Source organism: Rana temporaria, chromosome 9, assembly GCF_905171775.1.
Source record: "Rana temporaria chromosome 9, aRanTem1.1, whole genome shotgun sequence".
Lineage (NCBI taxonomy): Eukaryota > Metazoa > Chordata > Amphibia > Anura > Ranidae > Rana > Rana temporaria.
Genome location: NC_053497.1, coordinates 43,896,862 through 43,924,351, shown reverse-complemented (window position 1 = coordinate 43,924,351; position 27,490 = coordinate 43,896,862). Strand labels below are relative to the sequence as shown.

The following is a 27,490-nucleotide window of genomic DNA, read 5'->3' as shown; positions in this document are numbered from 1 at the left end:
CCCGACGATACACGAGTGTACTGCACTCGGTATATGTCGGCGCAGTATTCAAACTCGGTGCGGGAAACGAGCGGGGAGGACGCCGCAGAAGGATGCCGGACCCCCGAAGCCGCAGACGGACGCCGGACCCGACGAGGCCACCGATGGACGCCGCGCAAGACACCAAAACTAAGTACAAAACATCTTTTTTCCACAGGAATTCGGGCAACTTTAGGGGTGTGCGCTATACCCCGATAAATACGGTATACACAACAACCTGCAAGACAAAAGGCATAGTATGCATCGCATTATATTTTTTTCCCCACAAATATAGCTTTCTTTTGGTGGTGGTTGATCACCTCTGCATTTTTTTTTTTTTTTTTTCGCTATGAACAAATTATTTTTTTGCTATAATACATATCCCCCCCCCCCCCCCCCAAAAAAAATAAAAATTATATAAATCTTCATCAATTCAGGCCAATATGTATTCTACATTTTTTTTTTTACCAAAAATATCGCAATAAGCGTTTATTGAAATTGGTTTGCGCAAAAGTTATAGCGTCTACAAAATAGGGGATAGATTTATGGCAATTTTATTAATTTTTTTTTTTTTTTTTTTACTAGTAATGGAGACGATCTGCGAAATGCTATCACGAAGGGCATGGGGATCAATGTTGACCGCTCGATCTGAAAATGCTAGTTATGCAGCTCAACCTTTTTCAACCAGGGTGCCTTGGCAAAATGCCTAGAAATGTATAAAAAATTGTATACAAGCCAGCAAGTGGATCAAGCCTGCCTTTTAGTTACACAAAGCCAAGGGTTTTCATTATGCACCATTATGACTTTCTAGACACTAGCATCCTAACAACCAATGAGGTCACCAGTCGATGAGGAGGAGGTCTGTTGCCTCCACAGCATCCTTGTTTGACGCTCCTCTACCCCTCTTCCTCAACACTGTGGTCACATTAGCTGATAGAGAGAAATTGAGGAAGAAGAGAAACCTAGGAATACTAGTCCGTACCAGTGTGCAAAAGTGCATTTGCTTTGGAAAAATAAATCACCTTTATTGTTGGGTGTCCTACGTTGGATGTTGCTGCAATATGTAAAACTATTAAAACTGTTTTTTTTACATTTTAGAACGAGTTCCTCAAAACTGTCCATAATTTTAAAAGTGCCTTAAAGGGGCTATAAAGGTACAATTTTTTTTCCCTAAATAGCTTCCTTTACCTTAGTGCAGTCCTCCTTCACTTACCTCATCCTTCCATTTTGTTTTTAAATGTCCTTATTTCTTCTGATAAATCCTCACTTCCTGTTCTTCTGTCTGTAACTCCACACAGTAATGTGAGGCTTTCTCCCTGGTGTGGAGTGTTGTGCTCGCCCCCTCCCTTGGACTACAGGAGAGTCAGGACGCTCTCTACATTGCAGATAGAGAAAGGAGCTGTGTGTTAGTGGGCGTCCTGACTCTCCTGCTCACCTCCTCCCCCCTCAAGGGAGGGGGCGAGCACGACACTCCACACCAGGGAGAAAGCCTTGCATTACTGTGTGGAGTTACAGACAGAAGAACAGGAAGTGAGGATTTCCCAGAAGAAATAAGGACATTTGAAAGCAAATTGGAAGGATGAGGTAAGTGAGGGAGGACTTCACTAAGGTAAAGGAAGCTATTCAGGGAAAAAAAAAAATGTACCTTTACAACCCCTTTAACTGAAAAAAAAAGGTTGAGAAACACTGATCTAGCTATCATGCTTATCTTGCCTACCAAGAACAAGTATGCATATCAAAGAGTTTTAAAGTTTTGCTGACTTTTCTCTTGAATATCAGTTATCAAAGTATTGTAGTTGGTGGTTCAGCATAACAGCCAGGTAATGAGAATTTTCAGTGGGGGCCAATTTTTTTTTTTTTTAACCCCATTATGTTACTAAACGTCTTAGGCCTGGTTCGCACCTATGTGTTTTTTGCAGAAACACACTACAGTTCATTTACATGGTTTCCTATGGGACACGTTCACATCTACGCATTTTTTCAGCTGCTGCATTATTTGGAAAGTGTCAATGACTTTTTTCAACGCAAAACTGTTTTTTTTTTTTTGGTTCAATAGACTTCAATGGATAAGCTGCAGAAAAGCATATAGTGTGTTTTTGCAGCAATTTGTGTTTTTTAATCTGCTCAACAACAAATTGGCCAAAAAAAAAAGCATAATAAAATGCAAACGCGCAAATCGCAGCAAAATCACGTGTTCAAAAATCTAAACGCACAGCAGAAACAGATGAAAAGCAAACTGCATAGGTGTGTACTGAGCCTTATGCTGGTCACATGGATACATTTTCAGATGAGAATATTCATACGAAAAATCTTTGCTGAAAGAATGTTTGAAATTTTCACTTGCTTTTAACATTCAGTTTTAAAATTAATGTAATTTCTGAATGAAAACCACATACACTGTGAGAAGTTTTCTATTATTTCTACTAATAATATCTGATGATATTTACCAGATTCACCCTCTAATAGTATATAAAGGATATCTAATTTTAGAGCCGGTTCACACTGGGGCAGCACGACTTCGGGGGCGACTCGGCAAGGCGTCCTGAAGACGATTTCAGAGGCGACTTGCAAAATGACTTCTGTATAGAAGTCAATGCAAGTCGCCCCGTGTCGCCCCCAAAGTCGTACAAGAGTTGTACAAGAACCTTTTTCGAAGTCGGAGCGACTTGCGTCGCTCCTATTAGAACAGTTCTATTGAATAGAATTGGATGTGACTTGTCAGGCGGCTGAGTCGCCTGATGAGTCGCCCCAGTGTGAACCGGCTCTTATTCTCAGAGTTGATTAGAGATTTTGCTCCCTAACCATAGAATTGGTTATTTATATTTACTTATTTATTTATATTTACCACCGCATAGGAGGTATTTAAAGTGGAGGTTCACCCAAAAAAAACATTTTTAACATTAGATTGAGGCTAATTATGGGAAGCAGAATCGGGTGTTTTTTTTAAATCAATGCAGTACTTACCGTTTTAGAGATAGATGTTCTCCGTGGCTTCCGGGTATGGGCTGTGGGACTGGGCGTTCCTATTTGATAGCCTTCCGACCGTCGCATACAGCGCGTCACGAGTTTCCGAAAGTAGCCGAACATCGGTACGCAGGCGCCGTATAGAGCCGCACCGACGTTCGTTAACTTTTTTTTTTATAAAAGGTGATTAACCGATTAATCAAAACAATAATCGGCCAACTAATCGACTATTAGTTGCAGCCCTACATCCATATGTCTTGCATTACAGGTTTATTTTACAGGAAAATTGTACACACAAAAAAAAGGGGGACTGAAATCTTTCGGAAATATTTGTTCTGTCGCTGTCTCTAGCTTTAGTACTTTTAGACACTGGTCTGGAATAGACACATAGATCAGGAATGTTAGATTAGAGGCGGAACTCCTAATTTGCATACTTCACGACTTCAAAAAGTCTGGAGCCGTTTTTTAGCATGAGAGCCAGGCGAATAGTATTTTCAGTAGAAGTCAGCAGTGGCAGTCTCTGGCCTTAGTACAAATACAGAAATGAGGGCTTCTTACAACCTTGTACATGCAAAGAGCCCACAGGAAAAAGCGGTCACCACTAAGAGGTTTCTCATAGATGCCAATTACATACATACATTCTTTGGGAGTCTGAACCTGATTGGCGATATCATTTTCACATGTAAGGAGCTGTGTGAAATTTAGCTCCAATAAATTCAATAGGACCAATTGACTGATTTCACTAGTTACCCAAACGTGTTCTGAAGTGTATAGAGTCTTAAATATTGAAATATATATATATATATATATATATATATATATATATATATATATATATATATATATATATATATATATATATATATATATATATATATATATATATATATATATATATATATATATATATATATATATATATATATATATATATATATATATATATATATATAAAAAAAAGGGGTAGTACAAATGCTGCAACCTATCCAGTAATATTACTCACCCCAGTTCTGCAATTTCCTCCCCGACAACTGTGTCCATTTTGGCTTTGGAGCATTGTAGACCTGGGAAGATAACATGAGTAAAGTGAGGAGAAATAATGGTAAAGAAGTTACATAAAGTACACCTAAAAGTACAATACATTTCAATAAAGTGCATTTGTACTCAAAATAGTAGGTTGCCATATATGTTTCTTTTAAAAGCAGCCACACACAGGTGCTTACCTAGACCTCTACGTGTGTACTAGAGTGCCTTCAAAACATGGAGGATCAATGTATGTAAATATTGGCTTCTAATGGTCACTCCCTCTCACCTACAGCACCAAGCTTCTGACCACTGAGGCTACCCATCACGGTGATGGACCAATGGGGAGCTGCAGATTGTACTTGCTACAACATTCTAACACTAACCGTGTAAAGAAGAAATCGCTTTACGTACCTTTTTTGAAGCCGATCCGGTCCAGTCTCCAGCAGTGGATGCTGTGTAGAAGACACAGCCGACAACGGCTGTGAAATGCCTGGGAAGTGACGTCACTCGTAGAGTTATCCGTTGTCCGCTGCCTCTTCTGCACCCGCCTCTGCTGACAGCTCAGCATGGGACTGAAGCGGCTTCAGAAAAGGTGTATATATAGCGATTTCTTCTTTACAGGGCTAGATAGGTTAGTCTTAGAATGTTGCTGCAAATAGATTTAAAGTTAGTTTTAAGCTGAACTTCTATTTTAATAATCCCAAAGAATTTCCTTTTATTACAAAAAAAAAAAAAAAGGGACACTCCCTCTTAAAGTGGCTTCAAGTCAGAAGATGCATTGCCCTCATCCAGCTTTTGGCCAATCGGCTATTTTGAATGGACTCTACAATAAATCTTCTAAGCAGAACTTCCTTTGGAGCACCTCATACCTGACGAAGCAAATATTCCTCTTCAGCTTCAGTTATGTAGTCAGGGATGTAATATGCTGCTCGAGGAGCCTGACAGAAGAAAGAAGAGAGGTACACGTAAAGAGACGATTATCACGCTATTACAAAAAAGGTCTCGTAGCACTTTCAAGGATTAAAACGCATAACTTAACCTCAGTGCAAAGTGTCGGAGATCTTAACCGTAATTCCAAAAGGTATCACTGTCAACCACTCAAAAATTAACACAACTTTTTATTACACATAGATAATATTATACCCGGGAAAAATTGTTCAAGTGGAAACGTAGGGAATCCTTTTTATGCCCACGGTGTAATGGTGCACCGGCTAATCTGTTACACATGCTGTGGAGATGCCCCAAACTTCATCGGTATTGGCAGGATATAACTAAAAATATAAACAGCGTGTTATGTATAGAAATTCCACTAGTCCAGAAAATATGCCTATTAAACATAATGGAAGAACCAAATATTAAAAAAAAAATACCTATATCGCAATGACGAGAGAGAGGCCTGTTTCATGCCCGAAAACTAATAGCCCAGAAATGGATATTTAAAAGCGGGAGTTCACCCGAAAAAAATGTTTTAACCTTAGATTGATGCTCATTTTGTCAAGGGGAATCGGGTAGTTTTTTTAAAATCGAAGCAGTACTTACCGTTTTAGAGAGCGATCTTCTCCGCCGCTTCCGGGTATGGTCTTCGGGACTGGGCGTTCCTATTTGATTGGCAGGCTTCCGACGGTCGCATACATCGCCTCACGAGTAGCCGAACGTCGGTGCGGCTCTATACGGCGCCTGCGCACTGACGTTCGGCTACTTTCGGAAAATCGTGACGCGATAAATGCGACAGTCAGAAGCCTGTCAATCAAGTAGGAACGCCCAGTCCCGCAGCCCATACCCGGAAGCGGCGGAGAAGATGCATCTCTAAAACGGTAAGTACGGCTTCGATTTTGAAAAAGCTACCCAATTCCCCTTGACAAAATGAGCATCAATCTAAGGTTAAAAATTAACTTTTCGGGTGAACCTCCACTTTAAATACCCCTTTGCGTTGAAGAATGAAGAATACAAATTAAAGAAACTATAATAAAGGAGGAATTCACTTATACACAGAGAAGGAGTAGAGATAATTTGATGCTATTTGGAAAGGATGGGTAGAGGCTTGGGACCATGAAAATTCAAGATGATCCAACATGGGAGATGGTTGGGTATCTGTGGGGTTGAGGAGTAGGGGGAAGAGTATGGCAGGGGGGCGGGTCCCACTTTTTTTTATATCTCTCTTTTGGGTGGGTGAATGTAAGATCATGTATCTGGATAAATGTATGTATAACCTGTATTGTTATGAAATGAATAAAAAAAGTACTTAATCGAAAAAAAAAAAAAAAAACACACCAATGGAGCCTCAAGGTTCCAACAGTCATCCACATGTGAAAATTTAAATAAACAAAAAATAAATAAAAATAAATGGGGCCTGTATATAGCCAATTTCTGGCAATTCTTTCTTCAGCTCCAAGCTACAGTCACTCAATAATAATGCATTAAAATGGGCGGGCAAATAAGCTCTCATTGGCCGATTTGAAAAAAAGCTCCTCAATCTACCTATTCATTGGGTAAGTCTACAGCAGGGTCACAGCCTTGAAGATGCATACACAGACACCTCACTATGGATCAAAGCCATACAAATATTTAGCCAGATTCAGGTAGAGTTACGCCGGCGTATCAGTAGATACGCCGTCGTAATTCTGAATCTGCGCCGTCTTATATATTTAAGTGTATTCTCAAATTGAGATTCACTTAAATCTAGCCAAGATACGACCGCCGGCGCCGTCATATCTTGGCTGTCTATTTACGCCGGCCGCTAGGGGCGTGTACGCTGATTTACGCCTAGAATGCGTAAATCAGCGAGATACGCCTATTCCCGAATGTAGCCTTGCCCGTCGCAGTAAAGATACGCCGTTTACGTAAGGTGTTTTCAGGCCTAAAGATATTCCACCAAAAAGATGGCGCAGCCAATGTTAAGTATGGACGTCGGAACCGCGTCGAATTTTTAAATTTTTACGTCGTTTGCGTAAGTCGTCCGTGAATGGGGCTGGGCGTAATTTACGTTCACGTCGAAACCAATAAGTCTATGCGGCGTAATTTGGAGCATGCGCACTGGGATACGTCCACGGAAGGCGCATGCGCCGTTCGTTAAAAACGTCATTTACGTGGGGCCATGCTTTATTTACATAAAACACGCCCACCTCTTCACAATTTGAATTAGGCAGGCTTACGCCGGCACATTTACGCTACGCCGCCGTAACTTAGGACGCAAGTGCTTTGTGAATACAGCACTTGCCTCTCTAACTTACGGCGGCGTAGCGTATATGAGATACGCCACGCCTGCCTAACGTTAGGCACGTGTACCTGAATCCAGCTAATTGTGTTGACTATCAGGAACAGATGTGGAAGAGCTACCGTTTTACACCAAAACATTTTTCATCTCTAGTTCTGAATGAAATAGGGCAATAATGGATGTACTGCCAGGTTATTAACATTTACTGTCCCTAGTTGTGATGCCGTCTTATCCTTGCGAATAAATTCTCCTTTAACAATTCCAATGCAGTGGAGGTTATTGGAGCGCAAAGGTAACTGTGACAGGCACTCATCAAGAGTTCCCATCTATGCCAGCCCTTTCCACTCAGCTCCTCCATTCAAAGAAGCTGTACTATCGCTTCTATGAATGAAACCGGATCTATGAATATAGGGGGTGAACCGTTCATTTATCTGCCCATCCCCCATTCATAGATGCGGTTTCATTTAGAGACTATAGTTGAGAGCTCTTTATGAGTGCCCATCACAGCTCTGTTGGCTTAAACAAACCCCCCACCTGAAGATTACAGTGGTAGAGGTGGAGAGGCAAAGGAGGAAGATGTCTACTTTTTTTTTTCTTTGAGTAAACTTAGAGCTTTTTTTTTTTTTGGAGGGGGGGGGGGGGTTAACAAAGGATCCTGCTCCTTTAAAGCATTTTATACAGCACAGTGCTCGTGCGGTGTCATTTGGCCCCCCGTATCACCTGAAATACCTGGCTGATCCTGACAGTTTCTGCCCTCCCCTTTGTAAACTGACCAAGGTGTATCATGGCTGCTGACGCCCAACACCATGGTCAGTTTACGTGCCTCCGCCATCCGCTCTCTTCTCTGTGCGCTCCCCCCCCCCCTCCCTCCCTGCCTGTTGGATCCTGTAACAGGGCCCGTCCCCGCAAATCCTGCTGTTCTCATAACACTTAAAATCTTACACAATCCTCCTCCTTCCCTAATGACAACTACTCCTGTCTGTGTGCTTTATTAACAAAAAAAAAAAAAAAAAAATCAGAGCGGCTCCCTGCGATCACGTGACCACCAGCTCTCTCCTCCTCCAGTCCTGGCTGACGTCAGTGGGGAATCTCGGCCCCGCCTGCTGCATCAATCAGCGGGGCAGAGGAGAGAGCCGGCGGGTCCCGTGATCACAAGAAACCACTGAGAAATACGGTAAAGAAGGCATTTTTTTTTATAAAACACACAGACAAGAGCAGCTGTCATTAGAGAAGTAGGAGGATTGTGTAAAGTTGTCAAAGTGGGTTAACAACCACTTTAAGCCTGGTACACACTGGTACAAACTATCCAAACTTAGTACAGCGATCTCCCCCGCTGAGCTGTTGTGTTTTGACTGGGGGACGCCCCCCCTTCCAGAACACTCCTGTCAGCGTTCTCCGCCATTGGCTGAGAGCGCTGATCAAGAGCATGCTCATCTGACAGAAGCCGGCCGAATGGCTGGCTTCTGTCGGACATACACACAGGCTGAATGTTGGGTCTTAAACGGTGTAGAGGGAATGATCCTCCTTGGGTAGCATTCCTAGAAGCAGTGTGCCCCTTTCTTTAAGTTTAGGGTTTGGTACTGTTTAACACACCATGTACTGAACTAATACATTTGGAGTTATAATGAGGAAGTAATCAAAGAGGATCTGCAGTCTGCTCACATAATTTGTAATAAAAACATCTTTGCCATTCTGAAGCTTCCCTCAAACCACTTTGCATATTATTTTATATATACTGTAATTCTGTACTCGCCAAATATGCTGCAGAAATCCCCCTCCGCTGAGTCTGGCTGCAATCATTTTAAAAGAGAAGTGTGGGTTTTTTTTGTTTTCTTTGAGATTCATACTGTCAGTCAGCATTTTCCCTGCTCTGTTCCTCCACGTTCATTGGAGCACTGAGCTGTGGAGGGGCTGGGAGCGAAAACAGCCATCAGTCAAGGCAGCTGGCGAATCCAGACTTCTGAAGTCGGGATGACGTGGTGCCTGGACTGATTGCAGTGACGTCAGCAGAGAGCGGACTTCAGACCATTCTCCGCTGAAAACGAGTGAATTGCACTCCTGTGACCCTTAGGAGAAGCCCAGGCGGGACTTCTATGTCAACTGCGGCCAGCTGAAGCTGCTGCCTGCTTACTTCCTGGATTTATACAGACACACCTCCAGCTCTGCAGCTCTCATTTGCCCTCTTATGACTCATCCCCCCTCCCTTCATGGAAAATTCTCATGAAAGTGGGAGAGAGCTGTGCATGATGTCATAAGCCTAGGCTTTTTAACAGACAAGAAGCAGAAAGTGGGCTGTTTAAGGTATTTACTGGCAGAAAAAAAAATGTTTTACTATCCAAAGTTAAAAACGACAAGGGCAAAAATGTTTTATAGATGGAAAGATGAAAAAATTACTGAGGTTCCGCTTTAAGCTTAAAGGGGAGTTCCAGGCTGTTTTTTATGTTTATTAAAAGTCAGCAGCTACAAAATTGTAGCTGCTGGCTTTTAATAAACAGACACTCATCTGCTCCACGTTCCAGCGACGCTCCGCTCCTCTCCTCTCCTCTCCCCCCTCTCCGGCCAGAGCCTCCATTCCTAGTGTGGGCACCCGGCCGTGACAGCTTTCTGCTTCACATCCGGGCACTCACTGCGCATGCGTGGTCAGGCGGTCACCTGGGACCTGTCATGTGTCCCAGGCGATCGCCTACAGGGAGGGGCCTCCGTAGGCGATATGACGTATCGCCTAAGCGGTCCCTGGGCAGAAGGAGGAAGTGGGACAGGAAGTCACACTCCTACTGAAGCCCCCACTCCCCCCCCCCCCAAAAAAAAATTACATGCCAAATGTGGCATGTAAGGGGGCAAGGAGTGGTTTAAGCGGGAGTTCCACTTTTGGGTGGAACTCCGCTTTAACCAGCATCTGGAGTGATCATACTAATTACCCCTCAGGAATCTTCCAATTTTATCAGTCCACTACACACTTTCCTCAACAAGCCCTGATGATAGGGGCCCCTCAGAACACCAAAATGCTTTGTATCTTCATAAGAGTTTGAATAAAATTAAAGTGTAATATATTGCAGCTTTCTAGTTCTTATGCCGCGTACACACCATCACTTTATGTGATGAAAAAAAATGACGTTTTTAAAAACGTCACTTTAATTGACCGTGTGTGTGGGAAAACGTCGTTTTATGTCTTGTAAAGAACGACCAAAAAAAATTGAAGCATGCTTCAATTTTATGTGTCGTTTTTCAAAAGTGCACTTTTTACTTCACAGAAATTGACCGTGTGTAGCAAAAAACGTCGTTTTCTAAGACGTTTTTTCATCCGCGCATGCCCAGAAGCTACTTATGAAGCAAGCTTCAATGGTAAAACGTGGTGGAACGTAACCTCGCTTTGCAAGAACATTGTGAGAAAAACGATGGTGTGTAGGCAACTTCGTCTTTGAAAATTGAAGTTTCAAAAACGTCATTTTTTACTTCACAGAAAGTGTCGTTTTTTTTCATCACATAAAGTGATGGTGTGTACGGGGCATTAGATGTGGTGGCTGCAGTTTTCTTTTAAATCCAATTACATATTCTGCAAGCACAGAAAAAATACCAGTTCAATACAGAAATTCAGGGTCCTTGTAACTTCCTGTGCACCAAACTGAAATCTCAGCCGAAATGTTTTTAGCCTCCCTTGTTCTCTTATGTGGACTAGAGAACATTTCCCCTAGGTAATGGAGAAGAGGTCGACCCAGATCCACAAAGAAATGACGCCGTCGTATCTATTGATACGCCGCGTAATTTCTAAGATGCCCCGTCGTATCTTTGTTTTGTATCCACAAGATACGACTGAATGAGGGCTCGATCCGACTGGCGTACGTCTTAGTACGTCGTCGGATCTTAGGTGCATATTTACGCTGGCCGCTAGGTCGCGCTTCCATCGATTTCCGCGTTGAGTATGCAAATTAGCTAGATACGCCAATCCACAAACGTACGTCCGGCGCTTTTTTTTACGTCGTTTACGTAAGGCTTTTTTCGGTGCAACGTTACCCCTGCTCTATGAGGCGTACGCAATGTTAAGTATGGACGTCGGGCCAGCGTAGAATTTTCCGTTGTGTACGTCGATTGCGTAAAACGTTCGCGAATAGGGCTTTGCGTAAATTACGTTCAAGTCGTCTAGGCATTGAGCGGGCGTAATTTAATTTGAAAATCCGACGTGATACTGAGCATGTGCGCGCATGCGTCGTACGAAAAAAGCGTTATTTACGTGGGGTCAAGCTTGTTTTACATAAAACACGCCCCCCCTGTTCATCATTTGAATTCCGCGCCCTTACGCCGGGAGATTTACGCTACGTCGCCGCAACTTTAGAGGCAAGTGCTTTGTGAATACAGCACTTGCCTCTCAAAGTAGCAGCGGCATAGCGTAACTACGATACGCTACGCCTGCCTAAAAATACGCCGCCCTACGTGGATCTGGCCCGTCTTCTATAGTCCTCACAACCTTCCTGTCCCAGGATAACAACGCTGCTGCTCCTCCTCTAGATACAGTAAGTGGGCGAGCTCGGTCACCCTAGATCAGTGTTTCTCAGCTCCAGTCCTCAAGACGTCCCAACAGGTCATGTTTTCAGGACTTCCCTCAGATGAAACGGCTGTGGTAATTATGAAGACAGTGAAACTGGTCAAATCACCTGTGCAAAATAATGGAAATCCTGAAAACATGACCTGTTGGGCGCCTTGGACTGGAGTTTAGAAACACTGCCCTAGAACAGGAGGTGTGCTATTTGCAGGATTACCTGGTCAAAATAAAAGGAAAGGCCTGCAAAAATAACTAATGCCTCCATCACATCTAAGGACTGGAAAGCTGCAATAGAAAACATTTTTTTTTTTGAGTTGGATACACTTTACATCTGGACCTTATACATTTTTATTTTGGCACTTTCCTCCTTGCAGACCCAGTGCCCATTAAAACAAATACTCATCAGTATATCATACCACACCTCAGACACCGACAATGTAAAACTTAAAAAAGGACTGGCACACAATCAATTTGGGTTTACCTGGTTTATGAGGTGCGTCTCCAGATCGGCTGCTGTGAGAGTGGATTGCATCTTCTCCTAAAAGAGTTCAGATCACAGAAAATAATAGAATTGAGATTTCCAAGCTAAAGCTCTAAATTAACAGTTTACAATCCATCTAAAGCTCACCACACCTTACAATCTGACTGTACAATCTCCTTTGATGCTATGCAATGCAAGGGCCTGCCTGATTGCATACAGTTTGATTGGATAGATAAGGTAGGTGCTCATATTACATAGTTTTGGCAACTCTAAAATTGATTGTTTAAAGATTGTAACAAGTATGGTGACCATTAAGCTCCGCACAAATGTTACAATATCTTTTAAGATGACCATAGACTGTGCAGTCTCCTTTAACCACTTGCCTACTGGGCACTTTTACCCCCTTTGCTGCCCAGACCAATTTTCAGTGATGTTACACTTTGAATGACAATTGCGCGGTCATACAATACTGTACCCATAAGACATTTTTAGAGATTTCTGTTAGTAGTATTTAACCACTTAACCCCCGGACCATATTGCTGCCCAAAGACCAAAGCACTTTTTGCGATTCGGCACTGCGTCGCTTTAACTGACAATTGCGCGGTCGTGCGACGTGGCTCCCAAACAAAATTGGCGTCCTTTTTTCCCCCCACAAATAGAGCTTTCTTTTGGTGGTATTTGATCACCTCTGCGGTTTTTAGTTTTTGCGCTATAAACAAAAATAGAGCGACAATTTGGAAAAAAAATAATATTTTGTACTTTTTGCTATAATAAATATCCCCCAAAAATATATAAAAAAAACATTTTTTCCTCAGTTTAGGCCGATACGTATTCTTCTACATATTTTTCGTAAAAATAAAAAAATAAATTGCAATAAGCGTTATTGATAGTTTTTTGCAAATGTTATAGCGTTTACCAAATAGGGGGTATTTTTATTAATATTTTTTTTTACTAGTAATGGCGGCGATCAGCGGTTTTTTTTCGGTACTGCGACATTATGGCGGACACTTTTGACAAATTTTTGGGAGCATTGGCATTTTTATAGCGATCAGTGCTTTAAAAATGCATTGGATTACTATAAAAATGCCACTGGCAGTGAAGGGGTTAACACTAGGGGGCGGGGAAGGGGTTAAGTATGTTCCCTGGGTGTGTTCTAACTGTAGGGGGGGGGTGGCCACACTAGGGGAAATGACTGATCTTCTGTTCATACATTGTATGAACAGAAGATCAGCATTTCTCCCCCTGACAGGACCGGGAGCTGTGTTTACACACACCGCTCCCCGCTCTGTAACAAGCAATCGCGGGTGCCCGGCGGCGATCACACGCGCCCCTAGTGGCCTGCGCGAGAGCCGACGTAGAGCTACGGGCTCTCGCGCAGGGGAGCCAACTTGCCGCCGTAATATGACGGTGGGCAGTTGGCAAGCAGTTAATCATTGCTGAGTTTTTCATTTTTTATTTTGCTAAATAATCAAAAAGAGACCAAAAAAAAAAAAATCATAATTTTTTGTTATACAATTTAGCAAACAGGTCATTTTTTTTCCACTGATGAGGAGGAAGCACTGACAGGTGACACTAATGGGACTGTCCTAATTATCAGTGTAGATGTTCCTTTCACACAAGCCGGTTATCGACTCTCCTCTCCTCACGCTGTCAGCATGAGGAATGAAATGCAGATAACCAGCTTGTGATCAGCTGTGATTGGACACAGCTAATCACGTGGTAAAGGGCCGCTGTGATTGGCCCTTTACCCCGATCTGTGATCAGCTTTGTCCTAACACAACAATTGCAGAACGTGCCACAGCAGGCGCGATCACAGGAGGACATCATATGACACCGTTCCCAGAACTGGATGACCGCACTGTAGCCGTCATTTGGCTATAGTGCGGTCGGAAAGTTATAAGGTGGGCATAGACTTTACAATCTCCTTAAGGCTCAGCTCAAACTGCCGCTACTTGTGATCCGACTAGCGAGACCTCAAGTCACATACCATGTGAAATTCCATGTTAGTCAATGATATCGGTCATAATTAGCACTACTGAAGTTGCTCCGACTTTAGAAAAGTCACGCTGTACCCGCACCTCCAGAGAGGGAGCCACGCTGTACCCGCACCACCAGAGAGGGAGCCACGCTGTACCCGCACCACCAGAGAGGGAGCCACGCTGTACCCGCACCACCAGAGAGGGAGCCACGCTGTACCCGCACCACCAGACAGGGAGCCACGCTGTACCCGCACCACCAGACAGGGAGCCACGCTGTACCCGCACCACCAGACAGGGAGCCACGCTGTACCCGCACCACCAGACAGGGAGCCACGCTGTACCCGCACCACCAGACAGGGAGCCACGCTGTACCCGCACCACCAGAGAGGGAGAAAGACAGAGCCACTGCCAGGGTTAAGGCATGCTACACTACGGACTAGAGCAGACCTGGGCAAACTACGGCCCGGCGGACCTTTTAATCCGGCCCCCGGGCAGTGTTGCCAATAGGGTTGTCCCGATACCAGTATCGGGACCGATACCGAGTATTAGCGGGAGTACTCGTACTCCCGCTAATACCCCCGATACTAAAATAGAATACTTCCCCCCCCCCTCCCGCCGCCACGTTAATCACCGCGGCGGGGAACATTACAGACAGCGTTCGTTTGAACAGCTATTTTCCCCGCCGCGCATAGACACTCCCCCTTGGACGGATCTGTCCAATCGCGAGCAAGGGGGAGTCACATAGACACTCCCCCTTGCTCGCGATTGGACAAATCCGTCCAAGGGGGAGTGTCTATGCGCAGCGGGGAAAACAGCTGTTCAAACGAACGCTGTCTGTAATGTTCCACGCCGCGGTGATAACAGTAGGTACGGGGGACAATGGCTGCTGTACGGGGGACAATGGCTGCTGTACGGGGGGACAATGGCTGCTGTACGGGGGGACAATGGCTGCTGTACGGGGGGACAATGGCTGCTGTACGGGGGGACAATGGCTGCTGTACGGGGGGACAATGGCTGCTGTACGGGGGACAATGGCTGCTGTACGGGGGACAATGGCTGCTGTACGGGGGACAATGGCTGCTGTACGGGGGACAATGGCTGCATTTGGGGACACATTTAAAAAAAAGTATCGGTATCGGCGAGTACATAAAAAAAAGTATCGGTACTTGTACTCAGTCCTAAAAAAGTGGTATCGGGACAACCCTAGTTGCCAACCGTCCGTAGAATTACGGACAGTACGTAAATAAAAGTCACTTTTTCCCTGTTTGTAAAAGTCCGTAATAAGGGAAATGTGCCCGTAAAAAGATCCAAATGTGAGCCGCAGCGCAGGCAGCGTCTAGTCCTCCTACATTATGCATAGCCTCGCCCTCTCTGACCGCCCAGCCCACCACCACCCGCCGCGCAGCCAATTATCAAAGCGCATTTTCGCGCTAACAACACTGCTGCCAGCCTATTCAAAAGAGCAGCGCGGGGAAACTGAGGAACATCGTAGAATGTGTGGACTCTGTGGAGAGCGGCACCGGCGGGATAGCACACAGCAGCAGATGTAGTGGACACACTGCAGACGCACCCCCACTGTGACGGAGTGGACTGAGTGAAGGCAGACGGAGACCGACCAGTGCGCCTGCCTGCCTGCTCTGCCCGCCCGACTGACTGACTGACTGTAGCAGTCGGCCAGCCGCCATGCTGGTGCCCGGACCTGGAGTGGACCCTGGTCTCCACTCTCTTCGTTGGAGTAGGACTCCTCGCGACGCCTGCTGCCTGCCCTTAGTGCCACTGCCCTGGCCTTGTCTGGTGAGTCCTCCTCAGTCCAGCAGCAGAGTGTGAAGTGCTATCCTACCTAGACATCATCAGTATGCTGTGTCCTCCTCCTGTGCCCCTTTCACCTCTCCACAGGTCAGATCTGTGGAGAGGTGAAAGGGGCACAGGAGGAAGACACAGCATACTGATGATGTGAAGAAGTGATATGATAATTTATTTGCAGCCTCTGTGCCATGTCCCCAGCGTCTGTCCCCCTCCTGTGCCATGTCCCCAGCGTCTGTCCCCCTCCTGTGTCATGTCCCCAGCCTCTGTCCCCCTCCTGTGCCATGTCCCCAGCGTCTGTCCCCCTCCTGTGCCATGTCCCCAGCCTCTGTCCCCCTCCTGTGCCATGTCCCCAGCCTCTGTCCCCCTCCTGTGCCATGTCCCCAGCCTCTGTCCCCCTCCTGTGCCATGTCCCCAGCCTCTGTCCCCCTCCTGTGCCATGTCCCCAGCCTCTGTCCCCCTCCTGTGCCATGTCCCCAGCCTCTGTCCCCCTCCTGTGCCATGTCCCCAGCCTCTGTCCCCCTCCTGTGCCATGTCCCCAGCCTCTGTCCCCCTCCTGTGCCATGTCCCCAGCCTCTGTCCCCCTCCTGTGCCATGTCCCCAGCCTCTGTCCCCCTCCTGTGCCATGTCCCCAGCCTCTGTCCCCCTCCTGTGCCATGTCCCCAGCCTCTGTCCCCCTCCTTTGCCATGTCCCCAGCCTCTGTCCCCCTCCTGTGCCATGTCCCCAGCCTCTGTCCCCCTCCTGTGCCATGTCCCCAGCCTCTGTCCCCCTCCTGTGCCATGTCCCCAGCCTCTGTCCCCCTCCTGTGTCATGTCCCCAGCCTCTGTCCCCCTCATGTGCCATGTCTATAACAAGTACTCGTACCAGTTGTCCAACAATGATATTTACTGCTTTTTATAAAGAAATACAATTGATTTTATGCAGTATTGAGTTTAGCCTTTTGGCCCGGCCCTCCAAAATATTTTTAGTTTCTCATGTGGCCACATCGAAAAAATAATTGCCCACCCCTGGACTAGAGTCTCCACAGGCAACCCAGAGTGAGCGAATGTCCAGCCAGATGGATCACTGTTGCGGTTTCACCAGGTCTGGTAAGTTGGCCATTATCCATTACTGTTCCTAGGGACTGAGCCATTAGGAAGTGTCTAACCTGATATCCTCCCATCTATGCTGGGGGCAATTATTGCAGAAAATGACACCAAATGCTGGGAGTTTTTAGTGCGGAAACTGACACCAGTGCTGAGGGTCATTATTATATACACACTGGTACAGATGCTGAAGTTTTTATTTCTAGAAATCTGCACCAATGTGGGGGGTTATAATTGTTGCTACTGACACCAATGCTGGTGATTTTTATTGCTGAAACTTACAGCAAAGCTGGGGATTGTTATTGCAGAAACTGGCACTGATCCTGGGGGGGTTGTTATTTCCTTTGGGGGGAGTACTCCATTTTTTTTATGATATTGTTATTCAGATTTGCTAGTTGCTTGATGGTTGCATCAGGATCCTCAAACCTTTGCATGCCTGCGCTTTATGTGATAATGACTAAGACCCTCCTCTTCATGACATTGTCAAAAAGGGACCGAGCATGGATGACCTTAAAATGAAGCCCCCCTGAAAAAAAAATCAGCGGACGCCCATGCCTGCACCATTTTCTGTGTGAATCCAATGCGAGTTCAGCCATAAAACTGTATGGCTGAACTTGCATTGCTCAGATTTCGCATGTGCTGAGTTTTTGAATCACAGCCGTGTCCCTTCACCACGGAGCGCAGGACATTCCTATTATACCATCTCCTGACTACTCGGTATAAAAGTTATACTACGTCACATTTATAATCACTGGTTATCAAGAAATATTCGCTTGAAAGTGATTGAATCCAACGCTGACCATACACACATTAAATAATCTCATCACTCGATATTGCACTCTCTTGGATGAAAGAATTGGATTGTCCATAAATCACAATAAATGTTTTTTTCAATCAATAAATGATCACGTGTCCTGAATTGGAGCGATTGATTGTTCCTGGCAAATCCAATCTTTCACGTGATAAATAATTGTTTTTGAGCAAAGTATATTGGAAACAATCATATTTATGTTCCATTGTTATGATTGCTGGGCATATGTCCTGCAGACCTTCACTCATGATTAACACATACCATCCTCCTGATTTTACCCCCCTTTTCTATTATCTGCAACATTTTGGGGTAGCAAGTACCTTTTCCACTTACAGATTTGCCACTAAGGTGAGGATTATGCAGCCTCCTGAAATAATATCACATCCCATGGGCTTCAATACCTTTCCTCTAAAGAAATGGTCTCAATGATGCCAACTATAAGGTGCCATTCTTCCCACTGACACCAACGACAGGGCACTATTCCTTTAACTGATACCAATGACGAGGCACTATTACTCCCCCCAACAACAAAGGGGCACAATTACTCCCCCCGACAACAACAAAGGGACACTATTACTCCCCCCCCGACAACAACAAAGGGACACTATTACTCCCCCCCCCCGACAACAACAAAGGGACACTATTACTCCCCCCCCCCGACAACAACAAAGGGGCACTATTACTCCCTCCGACAACAACAAAGGGGCACTATTACTCCCCCCCCCCGACAACAAAGGGGCACTATTACTCCCCCCCCCCGACAACAAAGGGGCACTATTACTCCCCCCCCGACAACAAAGGGGCACTATTACTCCCCCCCGACAACAACAAAGGGGCACTATTACTCCCCCCCGACAACAACAAAGGGGCACTATTACTCCCCCCCGACAACAACAAATGGGCACTATTACTCCCTCCGACAACAACAAAGGGGCACTATTACTCCCCCCCCCCGACAACAACAAAGGGGCACTATTACTCCCCCCCCCCGACAACAACAAAGGGGCACTATTACTCCCCCCCCGACAACAACAAAGGGGCACTATTACTCCCCCCCCGACAACAACAAAGGGGCACTATTACTCCCCCCCCCCCCGACAACAACAAAGGGGCACTATTACTCCCCCCCCCCCGACAACAACAAAGGGGCACTATTACTCCCCCCCCCCGACAACAAAGGGGCACTATTACTCCCCCCCCGACAACAACAAAGGGGCACTATTACTCCCCCCCCCCCGACAACAACAAAGGGGCACTATTACTCCCCCCCCCCCCGACAACAACAAAGGGGCACTATTACTCCCCCCCCCCGACAACAACAAAGGGGCACTATTACTCCCCCCCCCCGACAACAACAAAGGGGCACTATTACTCCCCCCCCCGACAACAACAAAGGGGCACTATTACTCCCCCCCCCCCGACAACAACAAAGGGGCACTATTACTCCCCCCCCCCCGACAACAACAAAGGGGCACTATTACTCCCCCCCCCCCGACAACAACAAAGGGGCACTATTACTCCCCCCCCCCCGACAACAACAAAGGGGCACTATTACCCCCCCCCCCCGACAACAACAAAGGGGCACTATTACCCCCCCCCCCGACAACAACAAAGGGGCACTATTACCCCCCCCCGACAACAACAAAGGGGCACTATTACTCCCCCCCGACAACAACAAAGGGGCACTATTACTCCCCCCGACAACAACAAAGGGGCACTATTACTCCCCCCGACAACAACAAAGGGGCACTATTAATCCCCCCCCCCCCCGACAACAAAGGGGCACTATTACTCCCCCCCCCCGACAACAACAAAGGGGCACTATTACTCCCCCCCCGACAACAACAAAGGGGCACTATTACTCCCCCCCGACAACAACAAAGGGGCACTATTACTCCCCCCCCCCCGACAACAACAAAGGGGCACTATTACTCCCCCCCCCGACAACAACAAAGGGGCACTATTACTCCCCCCCCCCGACAACAACAAAGGGGCACTATTACTCCCCCCCCCCCCGACAACAACAAAGGGGCACTATTACTCCCCCCCCCCGACAACAACAAAGGGGCACTATTACTCCCCCCCCCCGACAACAACAAAGGGGCACTATTACTCCCCCCCCCCCGACAACAACAAAGGGGCACTATTACTCCCCCCCCCCGACAACAACAAAGGGGCACTATTACTCCCCCCCCGACAACAACAAAGGGGCACTATTACTCCCCCCCGACAACAACAAAGGGGCACTATTACTCCCCCCCGACAACAACAAAGGGGCACTATTACTCCCCCCCGACAACAACAAGGGGGCACTATTACTCCCCCCCCCGACAACAAAGGGGCACTATTACTCCCCCCCGACAACAACAAAGGGGCACTATTACTCCCCCCGACAACAACAAAGGGGCACTATTACTCCCCCCCGACAACAACAAAGGGGCACTATTACTCCCCCCCCGACAACAACAAAGGGGCACTATTCCTCTTCCCACTGGGTCATTTTCTACTCCCCCTGGCCACAGTCCAGCCCACCTAAAGCCTGGAAAACAGAAAACAGGCCCTTTGTTTAAAAAGTTTGGAGATATCAGCTCTAGAGCTACATTCACACGAGTGGCCAGGCACGGATAGTCTACTGTGTTCAGAGGAGACAAAATTCTGGATGCATCTACTCTCTGTGCTTTGGCCGCATACAAACTGATCACTTTGTGTGCGCTAAAAACTACAAGTCTGACAGCCGCTGCTAACACACAGAGTGCAGGCGGTGTTTAACCACTTGCCGACCAGCCGCCGTCATTATACTGCAACAGGTCGGGCTCGTTCCCGCAAATCACCATAGCTGTACGTCGGCTCCTTTAACCACTTAAGGACCGCCTAACGCAGATATACGTCGGCAGAATGGCACAGCTGGGAACAGGTACGTTGCCCTTTAAGTGTCCAGCCGTGGGTCGCACTCGAGACCCGGACCGAAGCTCCGTGACCGCGGTACCCGTGGACCGGATCGCCGCCGGTGTACCGCGATCGGTCACAGGAGCTGAAGAATGGGGAGAGGTGTGTGTGTAAACACACCTTCCCCGTTATTCTCTGTGGCAATGTCGCTGATCGTCTGTTCCCCGTTATAGGGAATGACGATCAGTGACGTTGCACGTCCAGCCACGCCCCCTACAGTAAGAATCACTCCCTTAGGGCACACTTAACTCATTAGCGCCCCCTAGTGGTTAACCCCTTCACTGCCATTTTCACAGTAATCAGTGCATTTTTATAGCACTTTTCACTGTGAAAATTACAATGGTCCCAAAAATGTGTCAAAAGTGTCCAATGTGTCCGCCATGTCACAGTCACAAAAAAAAAACAAAATCGCTGATCATCGCCATTACTAGTAAAAAAAATTATTAATAAAAATGCCATAAAACTATCCCCTATTTTGTAAACGCTATAACTTTTGCGCAAACCAAACAGTAAACGCTTATTGGGATATTTTTCTTACCAAAAATAGGTAGAAGAATACGTATCGGCCTAAACTGAGGAAAACAGATTTTTTTATATTTTTTTGGGGGATATCTATTATAGCAAAAAGTTAAAAATATTGCATTTTTTTCAAAATTGTCGCTCTATTTTTGTTTATAGCGCAAAAAATAAAAAACCGCAGAGGTGATCAAATACCACCAAAAGAAAGCTCTATTTGTGGGGAAAAAAGGACGCCAATTTTGTTTGGGAGCCACGTCTCACGACCGCGCAATTGTCAGTTAAAGCGACTCAGTGTCAAATCGCAAAAAGGGGCCAGGTCCTTCACCTGCATAATGGTCCGGGGCTTAAGTGGTTAAGAGCCATAACAGGTGCATGCCTGCTGCACGGCGGGGGACCCGATGCGCATGGCCGCGATGTTCACCGACCAACCGCGATCACAGGAAAGAGAGCAAGAACAGGGATCTGTCAATGTAAACTAATGATTAGGAACAGCGACCTCTCTCCTCCTCCAGCAAGTCCCACCCCAGTTAGAAACACCTCCCAGGGAACACATTTAACTTTGATCTCCCACTATTGTTAACCTTTTTCCCTGCCAGTGACATTTGCACAGTAATCAGTGCATTTTATAGCACTGATCGCTGTATAAATGCTAAAAGTGTCCGATGTTGCAGTCCTGCTAAAAATTGCAGTTTGCCGCCATTACTAGTAAAAGAAAAATGTCATAAATCTATCCCCTATTTTGTAGACGCTATACCTTTTGCGCAAACCAATCAATATACCCTTTTTTACCAAAAATATGTAGAATACATATTGGCCTAAACTGATGAAGAAATCAGTTTTCAATTTTTTGGGGGGGATATTTATTATAGCAAAAAGTAAAAATATTTTTTTTTTTCAAAATTATCTGTCTAATGCTGCGTACACACGCAACAAATGTTCGATGAGAGCTTGTTGTCAGAAATTCTGACCGTGCGTAGGCTCCATCGGACATTTACGGTCGGAATTTCCGACAACAAAAATTGCTGTATCTCAAATTTTCCGACAACAAAATCTAACACTCCCCTTTCCACACTGACAATGCTGCTGTCCAAAGGTGGCTCTTCTACTCCTCCATTCAGAATGGAGACACCCTCAGACAGGGAGTGTGTTACTGGCCAGATCACCATGTGAAAATGAGGCCACCCCAAAAAAGGTAAGTTCACCTTTACAGAAAATCTGTAATATAAACTTACACTGGACCCCCTCCGGTCCCGCTGTATCAAAATCCCGCGATCCCCCACTGTCAGGCACCTGGGATGCCACTTCGCCGGTCCAGGGATTTGAAACCCTCCTAGCTGTCTCTCCTCTAGCGCAGAGAGGACAGGCTAGATGGATTCTGATTGGTCAGCACGGTCCATGTGACGGTGCTGACCAATCAGAATGCCTCCTGTATGTACACGCTGAGAGGTACGGATAGGAGATTAAGCCACAGGAATTTAAATCCCTGGACTGGTGAAGCGGCACACTGGTGTCTGACAGCGGGGGATAGTGGGACTCCAGTGCGGCGGGACTGGGGGGGGGGGGATGGGGTCCGGTGTACTTGCACTTTAAGGGTTGGTAGGTTGCACTAGATTACATATTTATTTTTCCAGCTTTATACCACTTTAACGAAGCCGAGGGTTTTCACACTGGAGCGGTGCACTAGCAGGACCGCTCCAAAAGTACTGCTAGCCGCATCTTGGAGCGGTGCATTTACCGCTCCTTCCCATTAAAAGCAATGGGAAACCACGGCTATACCGCCGGCAAGCGGGTGGTTTTAACCCTTTTTCAGGCCGCTAGTGGAGGTAAACCCGCAGCGCTAGCGGCCGAATACCGCTGCAAATCCAACGGTAAATCGCCGCTAAAGATAGCAGCGCTTTACCGCCACCGCACCTCCCACCCCAGTGTGAAAGGGGCTTATGGTTTTTATTGCTGTGTTCCCATTCAGGAGATTCACTCCATTTATCATTATCAAAAAGTGAAAGTAAAAGAAAAACCCAACTTTTGGGTTGTCTCCTGGAAAGTAATAGAGGAGAAACCTTCCAATGGTGACCTGTGGGGGGTCCATGAGTTTCCTTCAATTTGCAGCAATTTCTTCTCACTTCATGTTTTGGATCTGGGACAGGAAGTGAAGGTGGATCTCCCCAGTGGGACACAGAAGGCAAAAAGATAAACCAACATGGATTATAATCCTCCCTTACTCTAGTCAAAATGGAAAAAGTTCTGCCTATAGTTCTACTTTAAAGGGGAGTTCCAGCATTTTTAATGTTTATTAAAAGTCAGCAGCTACAAAAAGTGTAGCTTCTGTCTTTTAATAAACATGCACTCATCTGCTCCACGGCCCAGCGATGAGCTGGCCAAAGCTCCGCTCCTCCCCCCCCCCCCCCATTGTTACTGTGGGCACCCGGCCGTGACAGCTTTGGGCTTCACGGCTGGGCACTCACTGCGCATGCGTGAGTGGCGCCGCGCCATCTGATTTGACAGGCGATCACCTGGGACCTGTCACGTGTCCCAGGCGATCGTCTACAGGGAGGGGCCGCCAAAAGGCGATATGACGTATCGCCTTAGCGGCCCCTGGGCGGAAGTGGGACGGGATGTCCAACTCCCCCCCCCCCCCCCAAAAAAAATGACATGCCAAATAAGGGGGGGGGTGAGGAGTGGATTAAGCGGAAGTTCCACTTTTGGGTGGAACTCCGCTTTAAACCCTTGGAGCCTGCACCTCCCGACTCCAAGAGGTTGAGGATGCTGGGAGGAGGGGTTTATGATCATGTGACCGCATTGATTGACTGTCACATGATCTGAAAGCAGTGAGCGGGAGCTTTCCATTAGCCGCTGGTAGCTGTGCCAAGAGCATGCTGGGCACGCACTCTCAACACAGCTGTATTTGCATTATTGCACACAAATATGTGGCCTCTTGGCGCCAAGGTCCACCCGCTGAGAGGCAGCGCCAAGAGGTTAAATGGGTTGTAAAAGTTTGTTTTTTATTTTCTAAAAAGGTTCCCTTAAGCTCGTGCATTGTTGGGTCACTTACCTTTTCCTTCGATTTCCCTTCTAAATGTTTTTTTTCCTTTATCTGAATTTCTCACTTCCTGTGAACACAGTGTCTCCCTGCAGGGATGTAGTCCCAAGGGAGGGGGCGAGCACGCTGACCAACCCCCAGCCAGAACGGCTCGGATGATGGGGGAAAGCTTACAGAGGAAGAACAGGAAGTCAGAAATTCCGAAAAAAAAACATTTAGCATGGAAATCGAAGGAAAAGGTAAGTGAACCAACAATGCACTAGCTTAAAGTGGAGGTTCACCCCGAAAAAAAATTCTAACAATACATTGAGAAGACTGATTACACTGCGGGTATGCTGGGGTTTTTTTTTTCTGTACATACCTTGGCTTCCGGGTATGATTCTTGCTGGACTGGGTGTTCCTAGTTGATTGACGTTCCTCCGACCGGCGCATACTGCGTGTCACGACTTTCCGACAGAAGCTGAACGTCATTGCGCAGGCGCCGTATAGAGTCGGCTCTATACAGCGCCTGCGCAGCGACGTTGGGCTTCTTTCAGAAAGTCGTGACACGCAGTATGCGTCGGTCGGAGGAACGTCAATCAACTAGGAACGCCCAGACCCGCAAGAATCATACCCGGAAGCCGAGGGATGAAACGGCGATAACCCGCAGTGTAATCAGTCTTCTCAATGTATTGTTAGAATTTTTTTTTAGGGTGAACCTCCACTTTAAAGGTGTTGTAAAGGTAATTTTTCTCCCCCTAAATAGCTTCCTTTACCTTAGTGCAGTCCTCCTTCACTTACCTCATCCTTCCATTTTGCTTTTAAATGTCCTTATTTCTTCTGAGAAATCCTCACTTCCTGTTCTTCTGTCTGTAACTCCACACAGTAATGCAAGGCTTTCTCCCTGGTGTGGAGAAAGCCTCTTGAGGGGGCAAGCAGGAGTGTCAGGACGCCCACTAACACACAGCTCATTTCTCTATCTGCAAAGTACAGTGTCCTGACACTCCTGCTCGCCCCCTCCCCCCTCAAGAGGCTTTCTCCACACCAGGGAGAAAGCCTTGCATTACTGTGTGTAGTTACAGACAGAAGAACAGTAAGTGAAAATTTCTCAGAAGAAATAAGGACATTTAAAAGCAAAATCGAAGGATGAGGTAAGTGAAGGAGGACTGCACTAAGGTAAAGGAAGCTATTTAGGGAAAATATGTTTTTTTACCTTTACAACCCCTTTAAAAGGAACCTATTTAGAAAATAAAAAAAAAAACTTTTACAACCCCTTAAGGCTGGGTTCACACTACTACACTACTTTCATCCTACTTTGCTCTGTGTTCAATGTTTCCCTATGAGAGCGCCTTGTAGCGTCCTACACAAGTCGGTCCGACTTTGAAAATGCTCCCTGTACTACTTTTGGTCCTACATTGATCCTACTTCAGGCCCATTGAATATCATTGAAGTCGGACCAAAGTAGTATCCTGTTCATGAAAGTAGGATGGATGTAGGACCAATGTAGGATAAATGTAGGACCAATGTAGCAGAGCAAAGTAGGATGAAAGTAGTGTAGTAGTGTGAACCCAGCCTTAAGGCTGGTTTACTACAGGAGGAGGGACGGTACAGCTGGCAAAGATGACACCCAAATCATGTGTGAGGAAAATAAATAAAAGGGGTTCTGGCTTGCACATAGAAGTAAACAGAACGTCCTCTTATTTACTAAACTAAAACACTGACTTTGCTATGTAAACAGCCTTTCCCCCTATTGGTAAATAAACTCCAATGAAGAGTGGGTGAGGGAAAGACATTTCCTGGAGCAAGCAATGAAAACCTGGGACTATCCTGGAAATCATGGCAGACACACATTTCTTCCTAAACCTGCACCTCTGCCACACAATCATCTCCATTCACTACCAGCCTGGCCTGCACACACAGCTCTACAATACATACAGCCAATTACCTCTCCCAGCATCCCCAGCCTGCAAATTGACTTCCGCTTCCGGGTTTGAGAGGACTGGCTGAATGTCAGGCAGTTGTACCAATCAGATCAGAGGAGGAATCTAGAGCTGTCACCAGGGGGCAGCGCTTGGTGTGACGCGTGCTGTGTGGTCAGGTGCACGTGCTGCACGTGGAGTAGTCCATACTTCTCAGTGCGGGGGGGTGTATTGTTTGTCAGCAGATTTGCATGTCACACCTCACATTTGCCTCCAGTTCCGTCCATTGTGTGTTATCTCCTGACTCTTTGTTGTGTGAATAGTTTTATTGCAGTGTTACACCTGAGAACACACAATAGGTATCTAGAAAAGGTAAGGTTAGAGAATACAATGAGCTGTGCTTTGTAGGAACGTCTGAGGGAAAGAGAATAGGGAAGGGGGTTGCTCTGTTCCCCTTTTCTGCCATGCCTGGTGCATTGTAGGTCAGGGGTAGGCAGCCTGAGCGCTCTAGATGCTGTGGAACTACAAGTCCCATGAGGCATTGCAAGACTCCAAGTGCCACAGACATGATGTCCAAAGGCAGAGGCATGATGGGATTTGTAGTCTCACCACAGCTGCAGAGAGCTGAGATTGCCTACTCCTGTTGTAGGTAATAATGTTGGTGCTACAGAAAACCAGACTGACCATGGAAACACAGGAGGAGCCCCAACCTGGGACATAGAACCCCAGTCACAAGGTTTTCTTTTACCTTTTGGTCAGAACAATTAGGGCTGGTTTACACTTACAGTAAGGTGACCAGATTTTTAAAATGAAATCCGGGACATATTTTGAGTGCAGGCGGTGTTTAACCACTTGCCGACCAGCCGCCGTCATTATACTGCAACAGGTCGGGCTCGTTCCCGCAAATCACCATAGCTGTACGTCGGCTCCTTTAACCACTTAAGGACCGCCTAACGCAGATATACGTCGGCAGAATGGCACAGCTGGGAACAGGTACGTTGCCCTTTAAGTGTCCAGCCGTGGGTCGCACTCGAGACCCGGACCGAAGCTCCGTGACCGCGGTACCCGTGGACCGGATCGCCGCCGGTGTACCGCGATCGGTCACAGGAGCTGAAGAATGGGGAGAGGTGTGTGTGTAAACACACCTTCCCCGTTATTCTCTGTGGCAATG

General features: G+C 46.5%; 1 protein-coding gene across 2 annotated transcripts in view; it reads right to left on the bottom strand.

Moving 5' to 3' along the window:
• ALKBH6 (alkB homolog 6) overlaps positions 1-26,444 on the bottom strand; it is a 38,914-nt gene extending 12,470 nt beyond the window's left edge. The window contains exons 1-4 of one of the 2 annotated variants that reach the window (XM_040323316.1): positions 26,346-26,444; positions 12,241-12,297; positions 4,878-4,946; positions 3,986-4,046 (exon numbers count right to left, since the gene is read on the bottom strand). In XM_040323316.1, coding sequence (XP_040179250.1) covers positions 3,986-4,046; positions 4,878-4,946; positions 12,241-12,297; positions 26,346-26,357 — 199 coding nt within the window. In that variant the 5' untranslated portion in view covers positions 26,358-26,444. The remainder of the gene's footprint in view (positions 1-3,985; positions 4,047-4,877; positions 4,947-12,240; positions 12,298-26,345) is intronic. The other variant, XM_040323317.1, reaches the window with a different exon arrangement.
• Positions 26,445-27,490: the final 1,046 nt, after the last annotated feature.